The sequence below is a fragment of the Myotis yumanensis genome, unplaced genomic scaffold (genome assembly GCF_028538775.1).
Source record: "Myotis yumanensis isolate MYYU_CA2020_CCGP unplaced genomic scaffold, mMyoYum1.0.hap1 SCAF_4, whole genome shotgun sequence".
Lineage (NCBI taxonomy): Eukaryota > Metazoa > Chordata > Mammalia > Chiroptera > Vespertilionidae > Myotis > Myotis yumanensis.
Window position 1 is genome coordinate 58,061,619 of NW_027223755.1, and position 25,665 is coordinate 58,087,283.

The 25,665-nt window shown below is 40.1% G+C and overlaps 1 protein-coding gene across 1 annotated transcript in view; it reads right to left on the minus strand.

The window, feature by feature from the left end:
- Positions 1–25,665, minus strand: part of SLCO4C1 (solute carrier organic anion transporter family member 4C1) — a 70,480-nt gene that overhangs the window by 17,884 nt on the left and 26,931 nt on the right. The window contains exons 3-5 of the mRNA XM_070412388.1: positions 6,364–6,546; positions 3,293–3,389; positions 1,666–1,787 (exon numbers count right to left, since the gene is read on the minus strand). Of these exons, the coding sequence (XP_070268489.1) occupies positions 1,666–1,787; positions 3,293–3,389; positions 6,364–6,546 (402 nt within the window). The remainder of the gene's footprint in view (positions 1–1,665; positions 1,788–3,292; positions 3,390–6,363; positions 6,547–25,665) is intronic.

The following is a 25,665-nucleotide window of genomic DNA, read 5'->3' on the forward strand; positions in this document are numbered from 1 at the left end:
AGGGGCAACCGGGCCAGTAGGGGAGGGCAATTGGGGGCAATTGGGCCAGCAGGGGAAGGCAGTTGGGGGCAATTGGGCCGGCAGGGGAGCAATTAGGCGTCAATCAGCCTGGCAGGGGAGTGGTTAAGGGGTGATCAGGCTGGCAGGCAGAAGCAGTTAGGGGCAATCAGGCAGGCAGGCGAGCGGTTGGAAGCCAGCAGTCCCGGATGGTGAGAGGGATGTCTGACTGCCGGTTTAGGCCCAATCCCACGGGGCAGTCGGACATCCCCCGAGGGGTCCCAGATTGGAGAGAGTGCAAGCTGGGCTGAGGGACACACACCCCCAAGTGCATGAATTTTGTGCACCAGGCTATATATATATATATATATATATATATATATATATATATTTGAACTTCATGATTATACAGAAGCAAAATCTCAAAGAGAAAGAAATAGATTTTCTTCTATTAATCTTTTCTTTTTTGAGCAGACTGTAGTGAAAATGAGTATACTACAGCATGTCTTTGATAATTAAAAGAAAAGAACTTGTACTTTCAACAGCAAATAAACATCAATAATTTAAAGCAGATGGGCTCTTGAAGTTAGTGACTAGATAAATACAGACTAATAGTTTAAAAGATATTGTATCTTATATAGATATATACAGCAGGATTCCAGATAATAAGCAACAAATTTAATACGTATATAGTAAATAGATGAATATGTATAGTTTTGCTGATTATGAATTGGAAAATTAAAAGAAACCATGAATATTAAGATTGCTACGTAATATTTCCCAAAATAGAGAGAAATAGACTTACAGGTCCAGGAAGCGCAGAGAACCCCAAACAAAAGGAATCCAAAGAGGACCACACCAAGACACATCATCATTAAAATGCCAAGAGCAAAAGACAAAGAGAGAATCTTAAAAGCAGCAAGAGAAAGAAACTCAGTTACCTACAAGGGAATACCCATACGACTGTCAGCTGATTTCTCAACAGAAACTTTGCAGGCCAGAAGGGAGTGGCAAGAAATATTCAAAGTGATGAATACCAAGAACCTACAACCAAGATTATTTTATCCAGCAAAGCTATCATTCAGAATTGAAGGTCAGATAAAGAGCTTCACAGATAAGGAAAAGCTAAAGGAGTTCATCACCACCAAACCAGTATTATAAGAAATGCTGAAAGGTATCCTTTAAGAAGAGGAAGAAGAAGAAAAAGGTAAAGATACAAATTATGAACAACAAATACGCATCTATCAACAAGTGAATCTAAGAACAAGTGAATAAATAATCTGATGAACAGAATGAACTGATGATTATAATAGAATCAGGGACATAGAAAGGGAATGGACTGACTATTCTTGTGGGGGGAAGGGGTGTAGGAGATGCGGGAAGAGACTGGACAAAAATCGTGCACCTATGGATGAAGACAGTGGGTGGGGAGTGAGGGCGGAGGGTGGGGTGGGAACTGGGAGGAGGGGAGTTATGGGGGGGAAAAAGAGGAACAAATGTAATAATCTGAACAATAAAGATTTAATTTTAAAAAAAAGTTTGCATAGGCAGAAAACTGAGATTCTAAAAAACAAATAAATTTTCTAGAGTTCTTACCAATCATATAGAAAGCAACACTTGACCTAGAATTGGACTAAAACTTCCTTGTCTTAAAGATATTATTTTTACCTGGTAAATGTTTTGGAAAACAAGAAAAAGGTATTATCAAACACCAAGCACAGAGACAAGCCATAAGAAATCCAATCCACCATGCTCCGAGCCATCGCGGATCATTCTCAGTGATATCAGTGCTATATGACAGGAAAACAAAAGGTCAAAGTCAACTCTATTTTTGTTCATTAAAACTCAGTTATGATAATTATATACTTTATAATTCAAGTACATTTATAGAGGAATATTTTTATAATATCCAAAATTTTAAGAGGAGCCATTCTGATGAATCAGATGACAGACAGCAAGCATAAATGAGAGCTATAAGAATAATGGTTTGCAACATATTTCAGAATGGCAAATAAGACATAAAAATTTAAACTATTTAATACTAAATATACTATTGAAAGTATACATAGAATTTCTGAACATTCTTTGGCTAAGTTTTCATTCTCTACTATATTAAATACGTCTTACAGCATATCTGACCTATGTTAAAAGCCCATATACTGTGCTTCAAATTACAGCATTCTTTCAAATATAAGTCTTTGTAAAATGATTCATTACATTTTTTTATAATGGTTCCATATTTTATAATAGACTCTTCCCCATAATACTCCACTCCCACAAAACTTATGCAATTCTCCACTGAAACTAAAATGGCCTTTCTTAAAATCCAGCTCTCTGCTTCAAGGCTTCCCCTGACACCTTTTTCTATAGTCTCTGTATGAGACAAATAAATATTACCTATTACTATCCTCCATGGTCAGTTGGAGATCTCTAAGATATCTAAGATATCTTAATCGTGATCTCTAAGATATCATCAGAGATACTAGAGAATTTAGTCTGAGAATCATACACTCTTGACTCTTCAAGCTATCTACCTCCAGTTAAATCTACTAAAAACATAACTAATTTTGATTAAATTCTTCTTCAGAACAATTTATGGAATCTTATATGTGTACAGAAAAATTATACCAGGTGACTATTAAATATCCTTATTTGTGAATAATAAATGTTTTTATACTAAGAGATGGTATGGATTAACTCATGAAACAATGTAACCAAAACATTACATAAATTTTGTTGTGTATTCAATTTTGTTTCCTGAAAAAAATCTTCATAATATACTAAGGAAATACTGTGCAAATGTTTCTGTCTATGATGTTAACACTATAATCTATAATAATAAAAGTGAAATATGCTAATTAGACCAGACAGCTGATCAACCTTCTGGATGTCCTTCCAGATGACCCGGCAGCCACCACAGCAGGCAGGAGGCCAAGGCAGAGGGATGATCAGGCAGGCAGGTGAGCAGTTAGGGGCAATCAGGCAGGCAGGCAGAGTGGTTAGGGGTGATGAGGCAGGCAGGTGAGTGGTTAAGGGTGATGAGGCAGGCGGGCGAGTGGTTAGGGGCAATCAGGAAGGCAGGCAGGCGAGCGGTTAGGAACCAGCATTCCTGGATTGCGATAGGGATGTCCGACTACCGGTTCCCAAAGGGTCCTGGATAGCGAGAGGGTGTAGGCCAGGCTCAGGCCCCCCCACCCCCCGCCCTCACCCCCCCACCCCCCATCCATGAATTTCATGCACCAGGCCTCTAGTAATGAAATAAATTTAAAGAAAAGAAAAACAGATATTGCCTTGCCTGTGTTCCAAATCAACATCAATGTACACGGTTAACAGCTGTCCTCCCAGCACATAGCCAACAGCAGGGCCTAATATTGACATAGAATAGCCAATTCCTAGAAGGACAAAGACAAGGAAAATTGCCATCTGTAGTTTGCTTTAAATGTCTATCAATAGTAAAGAAACAAATATTTTACTGTAGAAAAATCAAAATGGTTAGAATTACATAAAAATTACACGTTAGCCTTAGCTGGTTTGGCTTAGTGGATAGAGCCTCAGCCTGCGGTTTGATTCCTGGGTTTGATTCCCGCCAAGGGCACATAGCTTGGTTGCAGGTTCCTCCCCAGCCCGGACCCTGGTCAGGGTACATGCAGGAAGAAACCAATCAATGTGTTTCTCTCACATCAATGTTTCTCCCAGTCTTCCCCTCTCTCTTTTCCACTCTCTCTAAAAGATCAATGGAAAAATATCCTCAGGTGAGGATTAACCAAAAAAAGAAACAAAAAAAGAAAATTACACATATTTTCACTAAAAAAAATATGTGATGCCATTTGAATGGTATCACTTGTAAAATCCAGGAGTTTAAATTATATAATTTAAAAGCTGTTACACTATAATAATAACAATTGCAATAACAATAATTGCAATAAATCCAGTTATTATAAATCCATGGAGGGTTATATCTTTAACTGGTGGCAGAGGTAGTACATCGACTATCATCCTTTACAGATGGTTGTAGTAATTATTGTTTACAATCCTTAGCCTATCTAATAAAAGAGAAACATGGTAATTAGCCGTACAACCGCTACCCTTCCCATTGGCTAATCATGGTGATATGCAAATTAACTGCCAACTAAGATGGCGGTTAACTGCCAACAAAGATGGCGGTTAATTTCCGTATGTAGGCACAATGCTGGGAGGCGAAAGGGAAAGGACGGAAGAAGCCCCCTGCCACTGACAGTGATCGGAAACCCAGGGGGGGCTAAGAGCCGGGGGCCCCCCAGCTGTGATCAGAGAACCGGGCGCCTTTGCCACCCTGGCCAGTGATAGTGGGAGGCAGGGGTGGAGCCAGCAATGGGAGCTGGGCAGGGACAGAGCCGGCAGTCCAGGGAGCTAGGGATCCCTTGCCCAGGCCTAAAGCCTTGGCCAGAGGCGTTAGGCCTGGGCAGGGGCAGAGCCTGCAACCGCGGGGAGCTGGGGGTCCCCTGCCCAGGCCTAATGCCTCAGTTAGAGGCATTAGGCCTGGGCAGGGGCGGAACCAGCCATCGCGGGGAGCAGGGGCGGAGTCAGCAATCCTGGGCAGCTGGGGGTCCCCTGCCCAGGCCTAACGCCTTGGCCAGAGGCGTTAGGTCTATGCAGGGACGGAGCCTGCAACCACGGGGAGCTGGGCGTCCCCTGCCCAGGCCTAAGGCCTCAGCCAGAGGCGTTAGGCCTGGGCAGGGGCAAGGTCAGCAATCATGAGCAGCTGGGGGTCCCCTGCCCAGGCCTAACACCTTGGACAGAGGCATTAGGTCTAGGCAGGGGCAGAGCAGGAGATCGCGGGGAGCTGGGGGTCTCCTGCCCAGGACTAATGCCTCCACCAGAGGCCTTAGGTCTTGGCAGGGGCGGTGCCAGAGATTGTGGGTAGCAGGGGCGGAGCCGGGAATGGTGGGAGCTGGGGGTCCCCTGCCCAGGCATGACACCTCTGCCGGAGGCCTCAGGTCTGGGCAAGGGGCCCATCCGGTGATCTGCGATTGGAGGGTGATGAGGGTCAACTCCTGTGGCCGAGGCATCAGGCCTGGGCAGGGGGCGGAGCCAGCAATCGGAGGGGGTTGGGGGTCCCCTGCCCAGGCCTGACGCCTGGGCCAGAGGCATCAGGCCTGGGCGGGGGGCAGAACCAGTGATCGGGGGAAATGAGGGTCCCCTGCCCAGGCCTGACGCCTCTGGCAGAGGCGTCAGGCCTGGGCAAGGGGCCGATCCTGCGATTGGAGGGTGATGGGGGTCAACGCCTGAGGGTTCCCAGTATGTGAGAGGGGGCAGGCTGGGCTGAGGGACACACCCCCCCACCCCCACCCAGTGCACAAATTTCGTGTACCGGGCTCCTAGTGGAAAATATATGAAAGTATAAGCCTTTTCTACTCTGTACACACTACAAAAGCCTCCTTTATTTTATACGACAGCAGCTGATAAAAACCTGGATCTGGTCATTAGTCTGTTTCTTAAAAAACAAGCAATTCATTTAGCCATATGCTTTTAGTGAATCTCCCATTTTTACTTGCAGCAAAATTAAACTGATCTTATTTCTCTCAGATATGTAAAAATTCATCATATATAACATTTTAACTTTGCAAATTAAGCCCTCACCAAACTCTGAATGAGTGGGTACCCTGATCTTGGGCTTTCCAGCCTCAATGAGTTTTAAGAAATAAATGTATGTTGTCTATAAGCTAACCAGTCTATGTTATTCTATTATAGCAGTATGAATGGCTTAAGATAGTTTTCTACATTAGAATAATAAATTGATAAAGTAAAAACTCATATGCAAATAAATTGCACATTAATTGGCTATAGGGCCATGGATTGGATGTAGGGCCATGTAGCTCTACCTTGCAGGTACATCAGGAAAGAAATTTGAGAGAAATTTATGCTACCAGAAAATCAGATCACAAAGGGGCGGGGGGGAATCAAGTTATATATCAGAAGGGTTAATCTGAAGTGGAAACTCCACAGAGTTTCTGGGCACTTGTGTTTTCTTTTGTTGACTTTAGTCAATAGGATGTAGTAAGTCCCATAGAATGGCAGAGCTCAATCTCCACACCCTGTGTAAATCAGCCTAGAATTCAAGCAGTCTACAGAGTCTACTGCTTGAATGGCACTTCCAGGAAGGCTGGCATGCCCAGTATAAGAAATCGCGCAGGACATTCAACAAAATTCAATGGAAAGACAAGTTATGTCAGTAAATAATAAAACAAAAAAAAGCAAGTATCTCATAGATACTCTTTATGACATTACAACTAATTTTAAATAAGCATATGTTATGTTTTACTTATTAATTTAAACATCAATCAGATGAAATGATACCCAGACATTCATATTTCAGAGCAAACTTACCTATATAGAGAGAAGATTTGTGTGTGGGCACAGAATCATCAAGAAAGGCTGTTCCCAGGGTATAGAGGGGAGTTCCTCCTGCTCCCAGCAACAGTTGTCCCAAGATGAAGACGTACAAGAAGTTGGAAAGTGAAGAACTTGAAGAGGTACAACCGGTTCTATTCCTTGCTATTATGCAAGTATCTTTAGGGGGAGAAAAATAAAATTGTGAACATAAAGATATTCAGAGAAAGACAAACACCATATGATTTTACTTATAATTTCATGAACAAAATAAATTAACAAACATAATAGAAACAAACTCATAGAGACAGAAAACAAACTGATGGTTGAAAGAGGGGAAGGAGTTGAGGGGTTGGGTGAAAAAGGTGAAGGGATTAAGAAAAAAACTTATGGTGATCATCAGAGGAAAGGGGGAGTAGGGGGAGGTAGAAGAGGGCATAAATGGTGACAGAAGGATACTTGACTTGGGGTGGTAAATACACAAAACAATATACAGATGATGTATTATAGAATTGTACACTTGAAACCTACATAATTTTATTAACCAATGTCACCCCAATAAATGCAATAAACGAATAAATGAGCACAGAAAAAAAATCTATAAAAAAAGAAATTCAGCTAATAATTTAAATATTTATCTTGGAGAAATGGTTGATTCTAGGACTGGGCAAGAATTATACAGGATGAGCCTGGATGATCTCATAGTGCCAACAAGTAAAGAAGTGTTAAAAACAAACAAAAGCCCACAGTGATGGAGGTCTATCAAAGGGACACATGAGCCAACTGAAAGGATTCTGATAGCCAAAGCTGGAATAATTTGAGCAACAAAATAAAGTATTGTTGGAATACTGTGTGTTTGTGTGTGTGTATAATATCCACACTGAAAATCAAAAGGCTAATAAATAAACAAATGTGGGAAGAAAAGACAAATCTTTAGTTCAGAAGCATGTCTAGTAATTTATGTCAATAGTCTACCCTCAAAGAGGTGGAACATAACACCCCACTACTTCTAAAGTGTGGGTGCACATAGTGACTTCCTTCCAAAGAGTACGTATGGGAGGCAAGAACAAAAAGAGTGACTTCGCAGTGTATTAACCTGAAAAACAGTACCTCAGTCAGGTGATCAAGATCATCATCAAGCCGAAACCGGTTTGGCTCGGTGGATAGAGCGTCGGCCTGCGGACTGAAAGGTCCCGGGTTCGATTCCGGTCAAGGGCATGTACCTTGGTTGCGGGCATATCCCCAGTGAGAGATGTGCAGGAGGCAGCTGGTCGATGTTTCTCTCTCATCGATGTTTCTAACTCTCTATCTCTCTCCCTTCCTCTCTGTAAAAAATCAATAAAATATATTTTAAAAAAAAAAAGATCATCATCAAGAGTGGTAAGTGACGTTGCGAGTGTATACCCTTGATATGATGTGATGAAAACAGCATTTTGCCTGTGTGGCCCTCTCCTAAAAAAACTCATAACCCAGTCTAATCACCGGGAAAACACCAGGTAAATCTCAGTTGAAGGATATTCTACATCTGACTAGCACTTCTCAAAACTGCCAAGGTCATCGGAAAAAAAAAGGGAAATATCTGAGAAATCACCATAGCCAAGAGGAGCCAATAGAGCATGACAACTAAATATTACACAGTACCCTAGATCAGATTCTGGAACAGAAAAGAACATTAGATAAAAATTAAGGAAATGTGAATAATGTATGCACTTCAGTTAATAATTACAAACACTAATGGATGATATAACAACATTAGTTCATTAATCATAAGAAATGTAGCATATAAAGTTAATAATAGGGGGAAATGGAAACCACTATCTTCACAATTTTTCTGTAAATCTAAAATTGTTCTGAAAATCAAGTTTATTAAAATTTTTTAAAGTACAGAATAAAACAACCCATTATAAATACAGGCTTAAACTTTCATAAAAATTAATAGTAAATAAATAAATCATGAAAATATATAGCAGCAATTTTAGTTAAGCAGATTCCACCAGAAGATGCAAGAATAAACAGAAAAAGTTAAAACACAGAATTTCTCAGTCTAAGAGCACAAATTGTTAAAAATAGGCAAGGAAAGAGAAAACCTGAACAATATAATTAGTAACATTGAATTTAGGAAAGCATGTCAAATTCCATTCTCTGATAAAAATTGTGCCTTCAAAATTTAGGTCTCATGGACAAGTGTAAGAAACACTAACCAAAATATTACAATGCAAAAATATCTATATACATTCCAAAGAGTAAATGACAATAAAATATATGTTCAAAATAAAACAAAACTAGAAACTTCTAGGCCCTTCAATCTAAAATTCAAAAAAAATTAAAACTCTATTAAAGTATTATTAGGTCAAAAAACTTTGGAATTACAAAGTTTCTTGAAATGATACTAGAAACAATGCACATCAAAAATTATATGATAAAACTACTATAATACTTACAAGAAAGCATCTTATTCAAACAGAAAAAACACACCAAAAATAATGAAATCAAAATTTAAAATATGTAAAAATAAATCACACAAAATGAGCTGCTCCCAACACTACCACCACTGCAGCTAGATGAGGTTATTATAGAAAAATCTATAGAGAAAATAACATACAAAAGAATACCTAAAAAAAACAATAATGAAAGAGGCAAGCAATTAAGAGGCCTCCCTAATTAAAACAAAGAATTAACAAATAAACAGAAATCTGATTAATAGAATAAAAAAATATTATAATTAACAAAAAGTAATTTGAAATAATCTGTAAAATATGCCAGTGGCTAACATAATGAAAAAGAAGAAATTATATATGTATACAAATAATACATGAAAAAAGGAAATAAACTCTAAAGAGAGGAAATTTTTTAAAAAATCACAAGAGATTACTTAGAGCAGATTTCTAGCAAATAAACTTGAAAATCTAAAATGATTAAATTCTCAAGCCCATAGTTCAGAGATTGCCGGAGACCAATTCCAGCATGTCATAATTTCAAGAGTTTCATCAAAGGTTGATGAGACTTCGGGACTCAACAGGGTTGAGTCACACATGTAGTCACCTGTTGGGAATGGCTGAAGGCATTTCCCCAAACCTGAAAGGGATTATTGTTTGGCTGCCAGACAGCTAAAAGGGCATCTTAATCTACATGTTATTGCCTCCTACTGGCCAAACACCTGAACAGCCGTAGGCTAATTCCCCCATTCTGACAATGGACTCTTTACCAAACCCTGACCCTTTGAAGTGTATATCTCTGCCTTGCCTCAGGACAAACTGTGTTAATAAAAAAGCATGGGGTCCTTTGAGGAGGAGATCTGAGAACCTAAGACCTTAGACTTTTAAGACCTGAGAATTTAGATCTTGGATCTTAGCTCCTTTAGCTAGGCTCCTCTGACCCCCAAATGCCTTTCAAAATTATACTTCATCTCTGGACTCTTATTTAAAATCTACACACAGCCTTCTCTAGATTCCTGAACCCTTCTTGATGCTGGGACAAGAGCACCAACAAGAGATGAATTTTCCCAATATTTTAAATATTAAATAATAATGACAGTAATCGTATTAATGCTACTTAAAACTGTTCCAGAACATAGAAAAAGGGTTTAAAAGTACCAAAATATTTTTTATGAATTGAATACAAATTGACACCAGCAGGTGAAAAAGTTTAACAACAAAAGAATAATATAGCAGGACTTTATATGTATATATTAATTTCAGAGAGGAAGGGAGAGAGAGAAACATCAATGATGAGAGAATCATTGATGGGATGCCTCTTTTTTTTAAAATATATTTTATTGATTTTTTACAGAGAGGAAGGGAGAGAGATAGATAGTTAGAAACATCGATGAGAGAGAAATATCTATCAGCTGCCTCCTGCATACCCCCCACTGGGGATGTGCCTGCAACCAAGGTACATGCCCTTGAGCAGAATTGAACCTGGGAACCTTCAGTCCGCAGGGGGACGCTCTATCCACTGAGCCAAACCGGTTAGGGCAATGGGATGCCTCTTGCACGCCCCTACTAGGAATAGAGCCAGCAACCTGGGCATGTGCCCAGACCAGGAATTGAACCGTGACTTCTTGGTTCATGGGTTGACTCAACCCCTTAGCAACACCAGCCAGGCTCCTCTACAAGTTTTCAATAATGTATTCGAGGGAAAGAGAAAGGAACTAGAGGCTTACGAATTGAAAATGAAGAGGTAAAGCTATCTCAGTTTGCGGAAGTTTTAATTGTCTTTCTGGAACACTGAAAACAATAAATGAAGAAACTATAAAAACAATAAGAGAATTTATAAAAGCAGTAAAATATAAAATTAACATATCAAAAAATCAGTAGGCTTCATATGCGCAAGTTAGATGATCTGAGGGGTGGAAAAAATCAGTGTATAGTAGGAAAAATTAACTAATACATTCAGAAATAAATGTGAAGCGAAATAAGCCAGTCACAAAAAGGTAAGTATCACATGATCTCACTCATATGTGGAATCTAATGAACAGAACAAAATAGTGAATAACATAGGATCAGAGGCATGGAAATAAAACAGGTGGACGATTCTTAGAGGGAAGGGGGCTGGGGAGGGCAGAAAGAGATTAACCAGAGATCTTAGATCAGTGATGGCGAACCTATGACACGCGAACTCATTTTTTTGGTTGCTTTTTCTTTGTTAAATGGCATTTAAATATATAAAATAAATATCAAAAATATAAGTCTTTGTTTTACTATGGTTGCAAATATCAAAAAATTTCTATATGTGATAGGGCACCAGAGTTAAGTTAAGGTTTTTCAAAATGCTGACATGCCGAGCTCAAAAGGTTCACCATCACTGTCTTAGATGCATATATGCATTACTTATGGACACAGACAACAGGGTGGAGAAGGCCTGGTGCAGGCAGGAACCAGGTGGAGAGGGGGCGATGGGAGGAAAAAAGAGGGACATCTGTAATAATCTCAACAATAAAGATTTTTTTAAAAAATCGTTAAGAAATTAATTAAAAGGGCATAGAACGTCCCAGAAAATTTTGTTACAGAAAGTTCAATAATAAGACAGTCCCTTATAAAGTTACTGTATTTTCAAGATGAAGAAAAACTTATTTGAACAGTCAGGGAAAGCCACACTATGCAGACGGAAATGAAAACCACTTAGCTGACATCAGACTTCTCTACAGCAACATTAATCCCATAAAGAAGTAAAGGAATTGCAAAAGTAACCAGTGAAAGATAGTATGACTCACACATGTTATGTTCCAACAGTCATAGAAACATAAAGGCAAACGACAAATATTTAGATATATTTAAAAATCTCATGAAAGTTACTTTTTCTGGAAAAACAAAAACTATTAACTAGAGGGCGCATTTCAGAGATGCCATGGGGACCTGAAAACCATTCATCATAAGTAATATTAAATAACTTATTACATTGCATCTGTTAAAAACATCTTTAAAAATAGCTAGATTTACCTATTATGTAAACTCTGTGGTATTATTTTCTGAGGAAACTATTTAAACTAGAATTTCAACTTCTAATAGGGAATAATAAAATACTGGAAAATAATACTTGTATCACCAATTTAAAAACATCTGATTTGACAATATAACACAAGAGGGAGCTCCTCTGTTGTGCATGAATATGGAGTGTTGCTAATAATAAAATTAAGGCACAGAACTTCACTTAACAAACTAGTGACCTGTCTGGCCTACTAACATGGATGGGAACTAAAGACAAACAAGGCTAAATAAAATCTACATAGAAAGATATTTAGGAGTTAAATATCAAGCTCAGCTCAACCCTCATCCCCACTCAGAGGCCCTCAGCCTGCTCTTCCCCAGGCATTTACCTTCAAATCTTGGAAATTTAAAGGGGCTATGTTTTCCTCAGGGCTCATCCTGCTGCCTTCAGTACAGCAGGATGCTGACATCTGAGATGACATTCCACACCCCCAACAACAGTTTTGTGACAGTATTTTCAGGAAGTATCCATACCTCCTGAGAAGCAGAATAGTTTTCTGGGGAATCAGGACTGTCTCATTGCCTGCATCAGGTACTTTGAGGTGGCTAACTTTAATCAAAAACAGTCTCTCCCTTCCCAGGGAGTGACTATAATTTTCTCCCCTGGCTCTACTTCCCATCTTCTAATCTAACCACTGCAAAGCAATCTATAGATTTAACATAATTCCTATTAAAATACCAATAGCTTATTTCACAGATCTAGCACAAATATTCCAAAAATGTATGTGGAACCCAAAAAGACCCCAATAGTATCAGCAATCTTGAGAAAGAAGAACAAAGTTGGAGGGATCACAATACCTATATAAAGTATACTACAGGGCCACTGTAATCAAAACAGCCTGGAAGAGGCATATATATATAGTTAAATGGAATAGACCAGAGAGCCCCCAAATCAACACATGCCTTTATGATCAATTAATATTTGACAAAGGAGGCAAGAGCATACAATGGAGTAAAGACAGTCTCTTCAATAAACGGTGTTGGAAAAACTGGACAACTATATGCAAAAAAAAAAAAGAAGAAGAAGAAGAAAATAGACCACCATCCTACATCATACACAAGATTAAACTCAAAATGGATAAGACATAAATGTATGTCACCTAACTATAAAAATCCTAGAAGAAAACATAGGCAGTAAAATTTCAGACATCTCTCATAGCAATATTTTTGCCAATATATCTCATACAGCAAGGCAAACAAAGGACAAAATAAACAAAAATTAGACTACACCAAACTAAAAAGCTTTTGCACAGCAAAAGAAACCATCAACAAAATGAAAAGGAAACCCTTGGTATGTGAGAACACATTCGCCAATGATACATTTGATAAGGGATTAATTTCCAAAAAACTTACACAATTCAATACCAGAAAGACAAATAATCCAGTTTTAAAGATGGGCAAAGGAACTAAACAGACACTTCCAAAGAGGACATACAGAAGGCCAGTAGATACGTGAAAAAATGCTCAATATCACCAATCATCAGAGAGATGCAAATTAAAACCACAATGAAATACTCCTGACACCTGCCAGAATGGCTACCATCCATAAATCAACAAACAAGTGCTGGTGAGGATGCGGGGCAAAGGAAACCCTAGTGCACTGTGGGTGAGAATGCAGACTGATGTAGTCACTGTGAAAAACAGTATTGGAACTACCTTTTAAGCCAGCGATTCCACCTCTGGGAATATATCCTATGAATCATGAAACAACAATTAGAAAGACTATATGCACCCCAATGTTCATAGCAGCGTTACTTACAATAGCTAAGATCTAGAAACAGCCCAAGTGCCAATGAGTGGATAAAAAAGCTGTGGTACATTTACACCATGGAATACCATGCAGCAGTCAAAAAGAAAGATCTCTTACCCTTTGAGACAGCATGGAGGGACCTGGAGAGTATTATGCTAAGTGAAATAAGCCAGTCAAAGAAAGACAAGTATCACATGATCTCATTTATATGTGGAATCTGATGGATAAAATAAACTGATGAACAAAATAGAATCAGAGGCATGGATACATGGAATAGACTGACAGCTTTTTGGGGGAACCGGAGGGCTGGAAGTAAGAAGGTGAAGGGATTTGCCAGAAAACATATATACATAACACAAAGACACAGAAAACAGTATGCTGATAGCCAGAGGAAAAGGGTGACGGGGGGTATGTGGAGGTGGGCAAAGGGGAGGAAAATGGGAATGGAAAAAGACTTTGCTTGGGGCGATGGGCTCACAGCGCAGTGTGCAGATGATGTATTATTGAGCTATACACTTGAAACCTGTATGGTTTTGCAAAACATGTTACTGCAATAAATTCAATTACTAAAATTAAACTAAGATTTTAAATTTTAAAAAAGAATACTTAAGAAGCAGTCTGGTAGTTCAGAACAAGGCTCAGAAGTCAAATACACTTGGAGTGTATCCATGACAAATTAAATGAATAATAAAAAAAGAACAACAAATGTTAATAAACAAGGTGGCCAAAGGAGATTGTATGTACACATAAGTGAAGTACATAAGGGAAAAAAAAAACTAACATAACTGAATAAAATACTGAAATATATAATTTCAGAAAACATTCTTAGAATCTAAAGTATGTATATAAATCCATATACAGTACTTCAATATGGATAACTAGGTGTCAGGGAAAGATGACATTAACAGCCACAACTAAGACATAGCTTAGTATGGACTTTCAAGAGATACTTAATTGCACAGACATATGGACTATTGAGACTACTGTATTCTTTTTAGAGAGTACCAGGAGTATACAGTATATCAAATATCACAAGCACTTCTAAATGACTTCAGAATACACAGGTGAACAGAGGCTATTGAGTTCTTAACTAATGTAAGAATGGGATAAGAAATTCTAAAAAAGGTAATGATCAAATTACGAAAGCACAAAGTAAAAATATTGAAGCTACGAATATGAATAGCACCTTCTGAAAAACATCCCATTAACCTTTAACTACAATAACATATATCCTACTTTACACATTGCATTGTTCAGGAGAAAAAAAAACAACTATACAAATATTGTTATACTTGTGGTGCTTCTCAATACTCAAAGCTTTCACATACATTTCCCAGTCTAACCTTTAAAACTTTCTGCAAACATTTAATAAATGAAGAAACTAGAAACCCAGTCACATTGTGCAACCAAACCAATAATCTGATTCCTATTCTTCTGCTCCTCCAATGTATTCTCCATGAGCTTTAAGCTACAACAATTCAATAAGCTGAACCATCCTCCAAAAGGGTATAAAGCAAGATTTCCCCAAATATATTTTATGAAACCCCTAGGCTTCTGAGAATTTCCATGAAAAAAGGGTTTGAAACGGAGGGTCCTTATGACTTTTAGCTTTAAATCCTAGCTCTAGAAATCACATTTTCCTCCCCCTCTCCTATTGCAGGATAAAGAAAACTTCTTAACCTAAGCTATGTTTCAGGTCCTGAGCCCTAAAGTGGAATGACCTCTTTGCTACTTTCCCACGAGAGGGAACAGGAACAGACCTCAGAGCTGTTCTCAACACCTGAAGAAATGATTGAGCTCCATCATTTCACCTCTGACCAATCAGCTCCCAACAGGACCCCAAACCCCTAATCCACAGTGTCCTGTGATATTGCCCTATACAATCTGTAACCTATGTGCCAACAGGGACTTCAGGCTTTTGAGCATGAGCTTCCCGTTCTCCTTCATGGTGCCATTATAAAAACATAACCTATACTTCTCCACTACAATTCTTAGTGTCTAGTGCAGTGATGGCGAACCTTTTGAGCTCGGCATGTCAGCATTTTGAAAAACCCTAACTTAACTCCGGTGCCGTGTCACACATAGAAATTTTTTGGTATTTGCAACCATAGTAAAACAAAGACTTATAGTTTTGATATTTATTTTATATATTTAAATGCCATTTAACAAAGAAAAATCAACCAAAAAAATGAGTTCGCGTGTCACCTTTGACACGCGTGTCATAGGTTCGCCATCACTGGTCTAGTGTTTGGTTCTGCTAGCAATGGGAGAACAAACTCTTTCTGTTTGTTTGTTTGTTTGTTTGTTTATTTACTAGAGGCCTGGTGCATGAATTCATACACAGGTGGGGTCCGGCCAGCCCACCCCAGAATTGTTTTGCTCTACTTGATACCTTTGTCATACTTCAGACAAGTATGGGGACCACTGGGCTGGGCCAGCGGAGGGAAAGGAGCCAGTTGGGGCCCGGATTAGGCTAGTTGGCTGCTGCAGTGCACATAATAGTCACCAGTCGTTCCACCGTTCTGGTCACTGTGCATATATATATATTTGTATTTATTTATATATTTGTATTTATTTATTTGACAATTGAGAGAGACAGAGAGAGATCAATTTGTTGTTCCATCTATTTATGCATTCATTGGTTGATTCCTTTATGTGCCCTGACCAGGGACCGAACTGCAACAGAGACTATCTGAACATCGCTGTAACCAACTGAGCTTCCCAGACAGGGTTTTCCGTTCTGTAACTGGTTCTATGGTCAAATTAGTTTGGAAAACACTGTACTCAATATTACTGTACCTCTCCTATTACGGAGTAATACACATGCATTTATATGTAGTAGGACAAAGTTTTACATATTATTAATCATATAGTTGTTACTTTATTTTTTCCATTAATATCTATCACCTCACAGAACCAGTGCTCTATAAAACACAATTTTGAAAAATACTTGTCTGAAGTATGACAAAGGTATCAAATAGAGCAAAACAATTCTGGGTAATAAAATTTTTAAAATTTAGTCCTTGTATAGATAGACTTAAATCATAGAGTTAGTCTTATCAATCAATGATCACTTAATGATTCCTACTGTCAAGATTTAGGATTTTCTCTTTCACTTTCTCCCTTACTACGCTCTCTCCTTTAGAATAAACATCCACTATCATGGGTGTAGACACTATGAAGATGACTCCAAATCTCAAAGTTGAATTTCCAGTATCTCTTATGATCGAGAGCTTCATTTTCAAATGCCAAACGTCTACCTCTAAGACAAACTCACTCTCTTTCTCACAAAACCAAATTTTGTAATTTTCTAACATCCGTTTTCTAACCAAGTTTAAAACATAAAAATTCTTTAGTAGCATATTCCTTGTTTATAACGACCACACCACATGCTTTTCCTACTGAAATTTTACCCATTGTTCAAGTCCAGCTCAAATTCCACTTCTTATTAAGTTTTCCCCTAAAATGCCCAAAGGGAATTCTTCTCTCAGTGACTATAAACCAAGTTTTATGACTCACCAGGTTCTTGCTTATCATGCCTAACTTATCTCTTATCCTCATATATCTCAATAGCAGTAATTATAGTAATATTTACTGAGTGCTTATCTTATGCAAGATCATTCACTGGTATGCATTATCTTATCTAATACCCAGAAATATCCTATGAAGGAGGTACAATTACTTTCCTCATTTTACAGACCAGTAAAGTCGGGATTAGATTAACTCCTACAATATCTCTAAGATTTATGAGGCTAAGCTTTTAATAGATTCAACTCATGATTAACAGTGACATAAAGTAAAACTTACCAGTTGCTTAAATAACCTGGGATATAAAATCAAAACATTTCTATAAGGGTTTCTATCAAGATAAAATAAAGAGACAAAAGCTTTTGGCATATGATCTAACAGTCAATCTTTATCTTCTCGAAAATGCAAAGTCATGACCTAAGCAAGGAATTTGAAAATCTCTTAAAATAAAAATATTGACCATAAGTGATATAAAATTTGAATGAAGCCATAATTCTGGAATAAGCTAAAGTGAGACTCAAAAGCCTACCTCTGAAATCAACCTATCTGAAATTATTTTTCTAGAGAATTTGTATTAAAGCTCAGTAAAAAACAATCAATTCTTGACTTAAACTGTCTCAATATAGAAAAGAAAAGAAAAAGTTCCAAACTTGTTATAATAGCATTAGCACAACCCTGGCCTGGCTGCTCAGTTGAAGTGCCGTCTCATGAACCAAAAAGGTTTCAGGTGCAATTCCCCATCGGGGTATATGATTCCTGGTCAGGCATCTATCTAAGTGGCAGGTCCAATCCCCAGTCAGGGTGTGTACGAGAGGCAACAACCAAATTGTAGGTTTGATTCCCCAATCTGGATGAGTATGGGAGGCATCGAATGGATGTTTCTGACATTGAGGTTTTTCTCTCTCCCTCCCTTCTTCTAAAATCAATAAAACATATCGTCAGGTGAGGGTTAAAAATATAAGTATATTAGCAAAATTTCATTTCAAAACAGCAGTCATTTGTGAGAAGGAACTCTAAACATTTTTTAAAAGATGAAAGTTAAAATATGTCTATGGATATTTTTACATATCAAGGCTGCAGTAGGACACAAACAAAAGAAATAACTAAAGCAAATTAAACATTTTTTAATGAATATAGATTGTTTTATGAGGTAGATTTTTAAAAATATTTTTTTATTGACTTCAGAGAGGAAGGGAAAGGGAGAGGGAGAGAGAGACAGAAACATAAATGATGAGAGAGAATGACTGACTCCTGCTTCTGCATGCCCCACACTGGATCAAGCCCACAAGCCAGGCCTGTGCCCTGGTCTGGAATCAGACCGTGACTTCCTGGTTCATAGATCAACACTCAGCCACACTGACCAAGGCTATGAAGTAGACTTTTTAACAAAAAAGGCAGAGTTAAGAGAACAAACAGTGAGGGCTACTACCACTTGACAGCTACGGGAACCCTCAAAGTTCTATAGCTGTAGGGGGCATCCTCTATGAGCTGTGGCCTGAGGTAGAAGCACATAGCAACTTTTGCAACATGTCCGGTGGGGAGCAAATGAGGGAAATAAGCACTACAGTCTCTTCTCAACATGCAAACTCCCTTTCACTGAACTCAACTGGAAACCAGGGGGCAAATGTGCTGGGGCAGTATGGTCCGTGGGACTGCTGTGAAGTGATACTACAGGTGACAAATAATGAATGGCAGATCTGGGGGCATAAACAGAGACTATCTAGCACTGTCCAGTCTTTTCTTTGGTACCTTAGCACACACTTTTATCTTCATCCAGAATGAAAAATGTATCTCCAACACAAGAAATCCACAAAAATCTATCAGCAAAATATCATCCTGGGCAATGTCAATCCAGTTATTTTCCCATCTGAACCCAACATTGAGATGTTAGCCACCAGTGAACGCCATATAAGTGGTAGAGGAAAACAAGGGCAGTAGGACAACTAACAAGTTCTTCCTTCTGCAGCTGGTCAGAAACCCTGTGTTGGCAATCACTGCTTATTTTCCTATCATGAAGGTCATGTTCCCTTTACTTGACAGGCGCCCCAGTTGGTCTGGGATTTTATGTTGCCTTTACAAGTCTTCAGCTGTTCTATCCCTATTGGTTGCTGCAGTTTTCCTTTTAACAAATATTATTGGGTGTGGGAGCGTTAAGAGGCACCCAAATGAATTCACTCAGTCCAAAATACATCTTCTTTGCCAATGTATGGAAGCAACCCAACTTCCTCTCGTTAACTAGGATCTCTCACCTGTGCCAGTTCAGTGACCATCTCTTCTTGATTATTTTGCATGAAGAGATCAAACATGATTAGAGAACAATGTCAGCTTTGATTCTAAGGGAATAAGGACTATGTTGCCTGATAGAAGCATTCATACTTTGGGGACTAGGACTCCACAAGACCAAGACAGGAAGCAAAAATTTCATAAATAAATTTTTAGGTACAGTAGTAAGAGACACCAATCCATGAACACTTCCTTGTTCCCTTACCTATGCATCCTGGCTATGGAGGAGCCAACAACATAAGTAGTTTCTGCCTTATTTAACATATATACCGTATTTTATAAGGGAGGAAATTATTATTCTGAAAGTTGTGACAAACAGATACCATTCTAACAAATCAGAGGCTTCTGAGTGTTGGGAGACAAAAAACAAGCCAATTTCATGAGTACGAGCTTGTTACCATACTTTTTTTGCTGCAGGTGAGTTTCTTGGTCAGAAGTGATGATGTATATGACACAATCATAATGAATAAGGCATTCTGGAAGTCAAACAACTGTGAGTGTCGGTAGAAGCACTGCGCCAGGAGAAACAAACTCAAAACTAGAATATACACTTACCTCAGGAGGATAAATCGCAACTAGGATAGATATTTTTTGGTGGCCCTGGGGTATACTGGTTGCTCTGGGGAATGCTGCAATACCAGGAACTCTCAGGACTGCCCCTACAGTTTGTAATCAAGCAATGAATCTACAGTGGAGGTGGAGGTAATTCGAGAAGCCTTAAAGAGGGGAAGGGCATGTTCTGTTTTGTTTTTTAACTCTGGCTTAGCTTCTTTTTATGCCATACAGTCACCTTTAACAGAGGACAATTATATAAGCACCACAGTGGACAGTGCAAAACACTGATTGACGTTCATTGGACAGACCATCTTTCCTTCCTGATTGAGAGCCTTTTCCACAAAGAATGTCCTCAAGTGAGCATTAACAAGTGGCAAAAATATCTTTGTATTCTGGGCCCATGCCAAAAGGCACACTACACATCTTTGTAAATAACTTTCCTTTTAGTTTATCCCAAGCTTCTGACTGGCCAGCTTATCTATTGTGTAGTTCATGAATCAATATAAATCTGTACCTTACGCCTCTCCTCTCCTATCAAAGGGAATTTCCACTTATCACTGCCTTTTAGGGACATGCTTAATTATGGCTGTTACTCACGAGATGTCCACTTCTGGTGGGTGCCTACATACCTTACACACCCTCTGTAAACCAGGCTATACTTCTTCCTCCTCTGAGCCAGACACAGGGAATTCTGAGGTCCTTATAATGAAGGCATCTAGGTTTTTTAGTAAGGCCATGTTAACTTCTGCCTACAATGATAACCTCTCTGCATTTGAAGAGAGACATGCAAGGCAATAAAAATAAGTAGCCGTAGTCTGAGATAGCTGCCTAAATAGCTACTTGTGCCTTCCAAACCTACCTGTACGTAAGATTTCATTTAACAATGAGGGGTACCTCACCCATCTAATACTATCATTTGTTATAGTATCTAGCGTATACCTCATGGTCAGAATTCAGATCACAGGGTGTTCATAATCACGTTTACTCTAACAATCCAGTATCAAGGAGCAAGCCAAGAGTTTGTTTTAAAAAGGAGAATAGTGTAGGCAGAAGGATGATCTTACTACAAAAACTTAAGGGTTCTTACTTGATATTACCAGGCAGACTTGCCAGAGGCTTCCTACATCCTCACTGCCTTAATCACTGTCTGTATCTGCTGCAAGAACTTTATCTTGTTCCAGCCTTATGTATTACCTGCTAAATGGTTTGGAGCAATGTGCACAAGTGTGGTAGATGATATCTCCCAAATCCCAAGCCCTGTGCAAGTGCAGAGTATATAAAATGCAAAGTGGAAGTTGTGACATGGCCCAGGCCACTGGACCACTAAAAACTTAACTGTTATGGTATGACCCTTAAAGTTTTTGTGGTGTATCTCCTATCTTCTGGTATACACATGCTTTACTATGGCAACTAAAATAATTCAACTCACCAAGTTCAATTAGCTTTAATACCTTCACTATAGAGTCTAGCATGATCATGGTACCTCTAGACTAGTTTCACAACGCTGGCACTATTGATATTTGGGGCCAGATAATTCTTTTTTGTGGGGGGCTCTCCTGTTCCTTGTAGGATATTTACCAGTGTCTCTGGCTTCTACCAACTAGATGATAGTAGTTCCCTCAATTCTAATCATAACAATAAAAAATGTCTCTAGAAGTGAAAAATTGTCCCCAGTTGAGAACCACTGCTCTAGACAATCTACACTAATAAAAGAGAAACATGGTAATTAGCGTACGACCACTACCCTTCCCATTGGCTAATCAGCATATCCTTATGCAAATTAACTGTCAGCCAAGATGGTGCCGGCAGCCATGTACTGAAGCGAACAGGGAGGCTTGCTTGCTCCAGTGACGGCGAACTCCAACGTTCCCCACCTGACTTGCCGGCCTCTCACCTGCAACTCTAAGCAACTATGTTGCAAATATAGAAGCTAAACAAAGCCCTAGAAACCGGCTTTCAGTCAGCCAGGCTTCAGCCAGCCGGACCGCAACATTGTATCAAATACAGAAGGTAAAGGCCAGAAACCTACTTTCAGCAGCGAGGCCTCAGAGCTAAAGCTGGCCCAGAATAGAAAAAAGAAAAAGAAAAAAAGGAGCAGTTGGGAGCTTCAGTCAGCCGCCAGCCTGAAAACGGCCCTCAGCCCCTCACCCAGACTGGCCAGGCACCCCAGTGGGGACCCCCACCCTGATCCAGGATACCCTTCAGGGCAAACCAGCCGGCCCCCACCCGTGCACCAGGCCTCTATTCTATATAGTAAAAGGGTAATATGCCTCCCGGCACCGGGATCAGCGGAGCAGCGAGGCTTCCCGGCACCGGGATCAGCGTGACAGGGGGCAGTGCCCAAACCCCCTGATCGCCCTGCGGCTCTGTGAGTGACAGGGGGCGGGGCCACAACCTCCCTATCCGCCCTGCTCTGTTCATGATAGGGGAAGGCGCCCCAACCCCCTGATCAGCCCTGCTCTGTACATGACAGGGGGGAGCTCCCCAACCCCCTGATTGGCCCTGCTCTGTGTATGACAGGGTACGGAGCCCCAACCCCCCTGATGGGCCCTGCTCTGTGAGTGACAGGGGGCAGCGCCCCAACCCCCTGATCTGCCCTGCTCTGTGCGTGACAGGGGGCGGTGCTCCAACCCCCCAATCGGCCCTACCCTGAGCGTGACTGAGGGTGGCATCGCAACCTCCCAATCTGCCCTGCTCTGTGCATGACAGGGGGCAGCACCCCAACTCCCCAATCCGCCCTGCTCTGAGCCTGACCAGGGGCTGCACCTAGGGATTGGGCGTGCCCTCTGCCACCCGGGAGCAGGCCTAAGCCAACAGGTCGTTATCTCCCGAGGGGTCCCAGACTGCGAGAGGGCACAGGCCGGGCTGGGGGACTCCCTCCGCCCCCCCCCCCCCCCCCCGTGCACAAATTTTTGTGCACCGGACCTCTAGTCCTAACTAATAATAGACAAGCATGGTAATTGACCGTACCTTCGATACACCTCCCATCGGCTAATCAGCATGGTATGCAAATTAACCACCAACAAAGATGGTGGCTAATTTGCATACTGCAGACAGGGCGGGCCAGCACGAGCTGCCATCCGGGACCCAGGAGCCGCCTTGCCTGCGGCCCATGATCATGATCGGAAAGCCAGGCCGCAGGCAAGGTGGCCCCCTGGAACCCAGGAGCCCGTCGGCGAGGTCTGCAGGCGAAGCAGCGATCAAGCTATGAGGGGGAGGGTGGGGGGCAGAAGGAGTTACAGCAGCAGCTCTGGCCGGAGACTGAAGATTCCTGCCGGAGCGAGGAGCAAAGACTGAAGGCTCCAGCCGCAGCGAAGACTGTGTCCAAAGCGAAGATGGAAGGCAGTGGCCAAAGTGAAGGTCTGGGTCCCGGGTGCCAGAGGAAAACTGGTGCTGGCAGCCAGGGGAAAGAGGCCTATTGCACGAATCTTCATGCAATGGGCCTCTAGTCTTATGATAAAGAACAAGAGGATGTGTGTAATGCTGAGATAAGATAGTGATAATCCACTCTTGTTCCTCCACAGAAAAGCAAGTTATCTAGGCTGTCTTTGCAGTTGAGAAGGGAAAGAAAACATTTGCTAGATCAACAACCACAGATTAGTATCAGGGTCTGTGCTGACTGGCTCCAGAAGAAGTAAGTTCCAAACGTGGAACCATAGCTATAATTAGTACACCACCTGATTATGTTTAAAATGAAATAAAGTCATTTTCTATTTTATTCTGCATCTGCACCAAATACATTTTTTAAAAAAAAAAAAAAAGAGAAAGTGTAGTAGGAATCACCACCCCTATGTCTTTCAAATATTTGATGGTATCACTAAGATCCATAATTCCCTTATTGGTTTACTATCCATACAGGGGGCTCTGCTTAGCTCTCCCTTCCATAATATCTCTTAATTCACAAGTCAGGCAAACAATGTGGGGATTCTGCCAGCTGGTATACCTATATCCTTTCTACATCCTCAGACTAGGAAAATGACTACAGGATGGATCCACTGTGAGACAGAGTAGTCTTGGGCCACCTTATTATTGGAACTCCTAAGTCCTCATTTTACAAGAGGACCATGGCAGTATTCTAGAGTTCCAGAGATCAGATCAGCTCAAAGTCATTATTGAATCACCACCAATGAGTTTGAATACGACACTTTCCCCTCAAACTTGGGATAAAAGGTGTCAGGATAGGTTTAGGGGAAGAGAAACATTATATACTCCTGGCTGTGTTGTAACGTTCTTTACAGAGATTTATCTTCCCTACCTATATATATAAAAACCTAATATGCAAATTGTCCCCACGGGAGTTCGACCAGGAGACTGATTGCTCACTATGACATGCACTGACCACCAGGGGGCAGCACAGCATGAAGGAAGGCCCCAGATGGCAGCCGGAAGACCCTGATTGGTCCTGATCACCGGCCAGACCTAGGGACCCTACCCATGCACGAATTTCATGCACCGGACCTCTAGTCAATAATAAACTTACTTAGGCCTGGAACTGGTTGGTTTAAGAGTTGTAAAACCCCAGCATACTGATTCAGATGGAGTTCCAGCCCATAACACTTAGAATTTTTCCACTTATGTCAATTCAATCTCTGAAACTTGTTTGAATAATTGAGCCAAGCTTTCCTTTAAAGGTTAGCATAGCCACTTAGTTTCTATCCTCCCCAGGATATGAATGGGCAAATGAAAACTATCCAGTACAATGTATATCCCATAGGTCTTTTTGAATTTGTGGCGGGGGGGTGGGGGGAAATCAAGAAGATAAGAATACAAGATTAAATTAAATTTTATAGCAAAAAGTCATAAGTTTTAATTCAATTTAGTAAATATTTGCAGGGTAGCTAATATAAACCAGGCATTTTAGCTCCCCCAGCCCAACATCTCAGGCCTCCTCAGCCAGCACCAGCCAACCAGCCAGCCCTCCAGGGCTCCCCAAGCACATACGAGCCAGCATTGGGCACAAGCAATCTTACACAGATGTCACTCCTACACAAGGACATTCCTTCAAGATCAGGAGAGATAGCTATTTCGTCTAATTCATAGTAACAAACACAGAAAGTCAAACAAAATGAGAAGACAAATACATGAAAGAACAAGAAAAAAAAACCTAATGAAACAAAAATAAGTAATTTGCCTGATAAAAAGTTAAAGTAATAGTCATAAAGATGCTCACCAAACTTGGGAGAACAATAGGGAAACTCAGTGAGGAATTTAACATAGTGTTAGAAAATCAAATAAAGAACCAATCAGAGCTAAGGAAAAATTTGAAATAAAAAATGTACTAGAAGGAATCAACAGCAAATTAGAAAATACAGAACAGATTAATGACCTGGAAAACAGAATAATGGAAATTACCCAATCAAAAAAGTAAAGAGAAAAGGGATTTTTTTTTTAAATGAGGATAGTTTAACAGACTTCTGGCACAACATCAAGCATACTAACATTCACATTATAGGAAACACATAATGAAAAGAGAGACAAAGAGAGACAAAAAGCTTACTTGAAGACATTATGATGGAAAGCTTTCCTCACTTGGGGAAGAAAATATACATCCAAGTCCAGGAAACACAGGAACTCCAAACAAGATGAATCCAAGATATATTTAATTAAAATAACAAAGTGTAAGACAAAGAGAGAATCTTGAAGGCAGCAAGAGATATCAAGTAGTCACAACACAAGGGAAATGCCAAAAGGTTGATT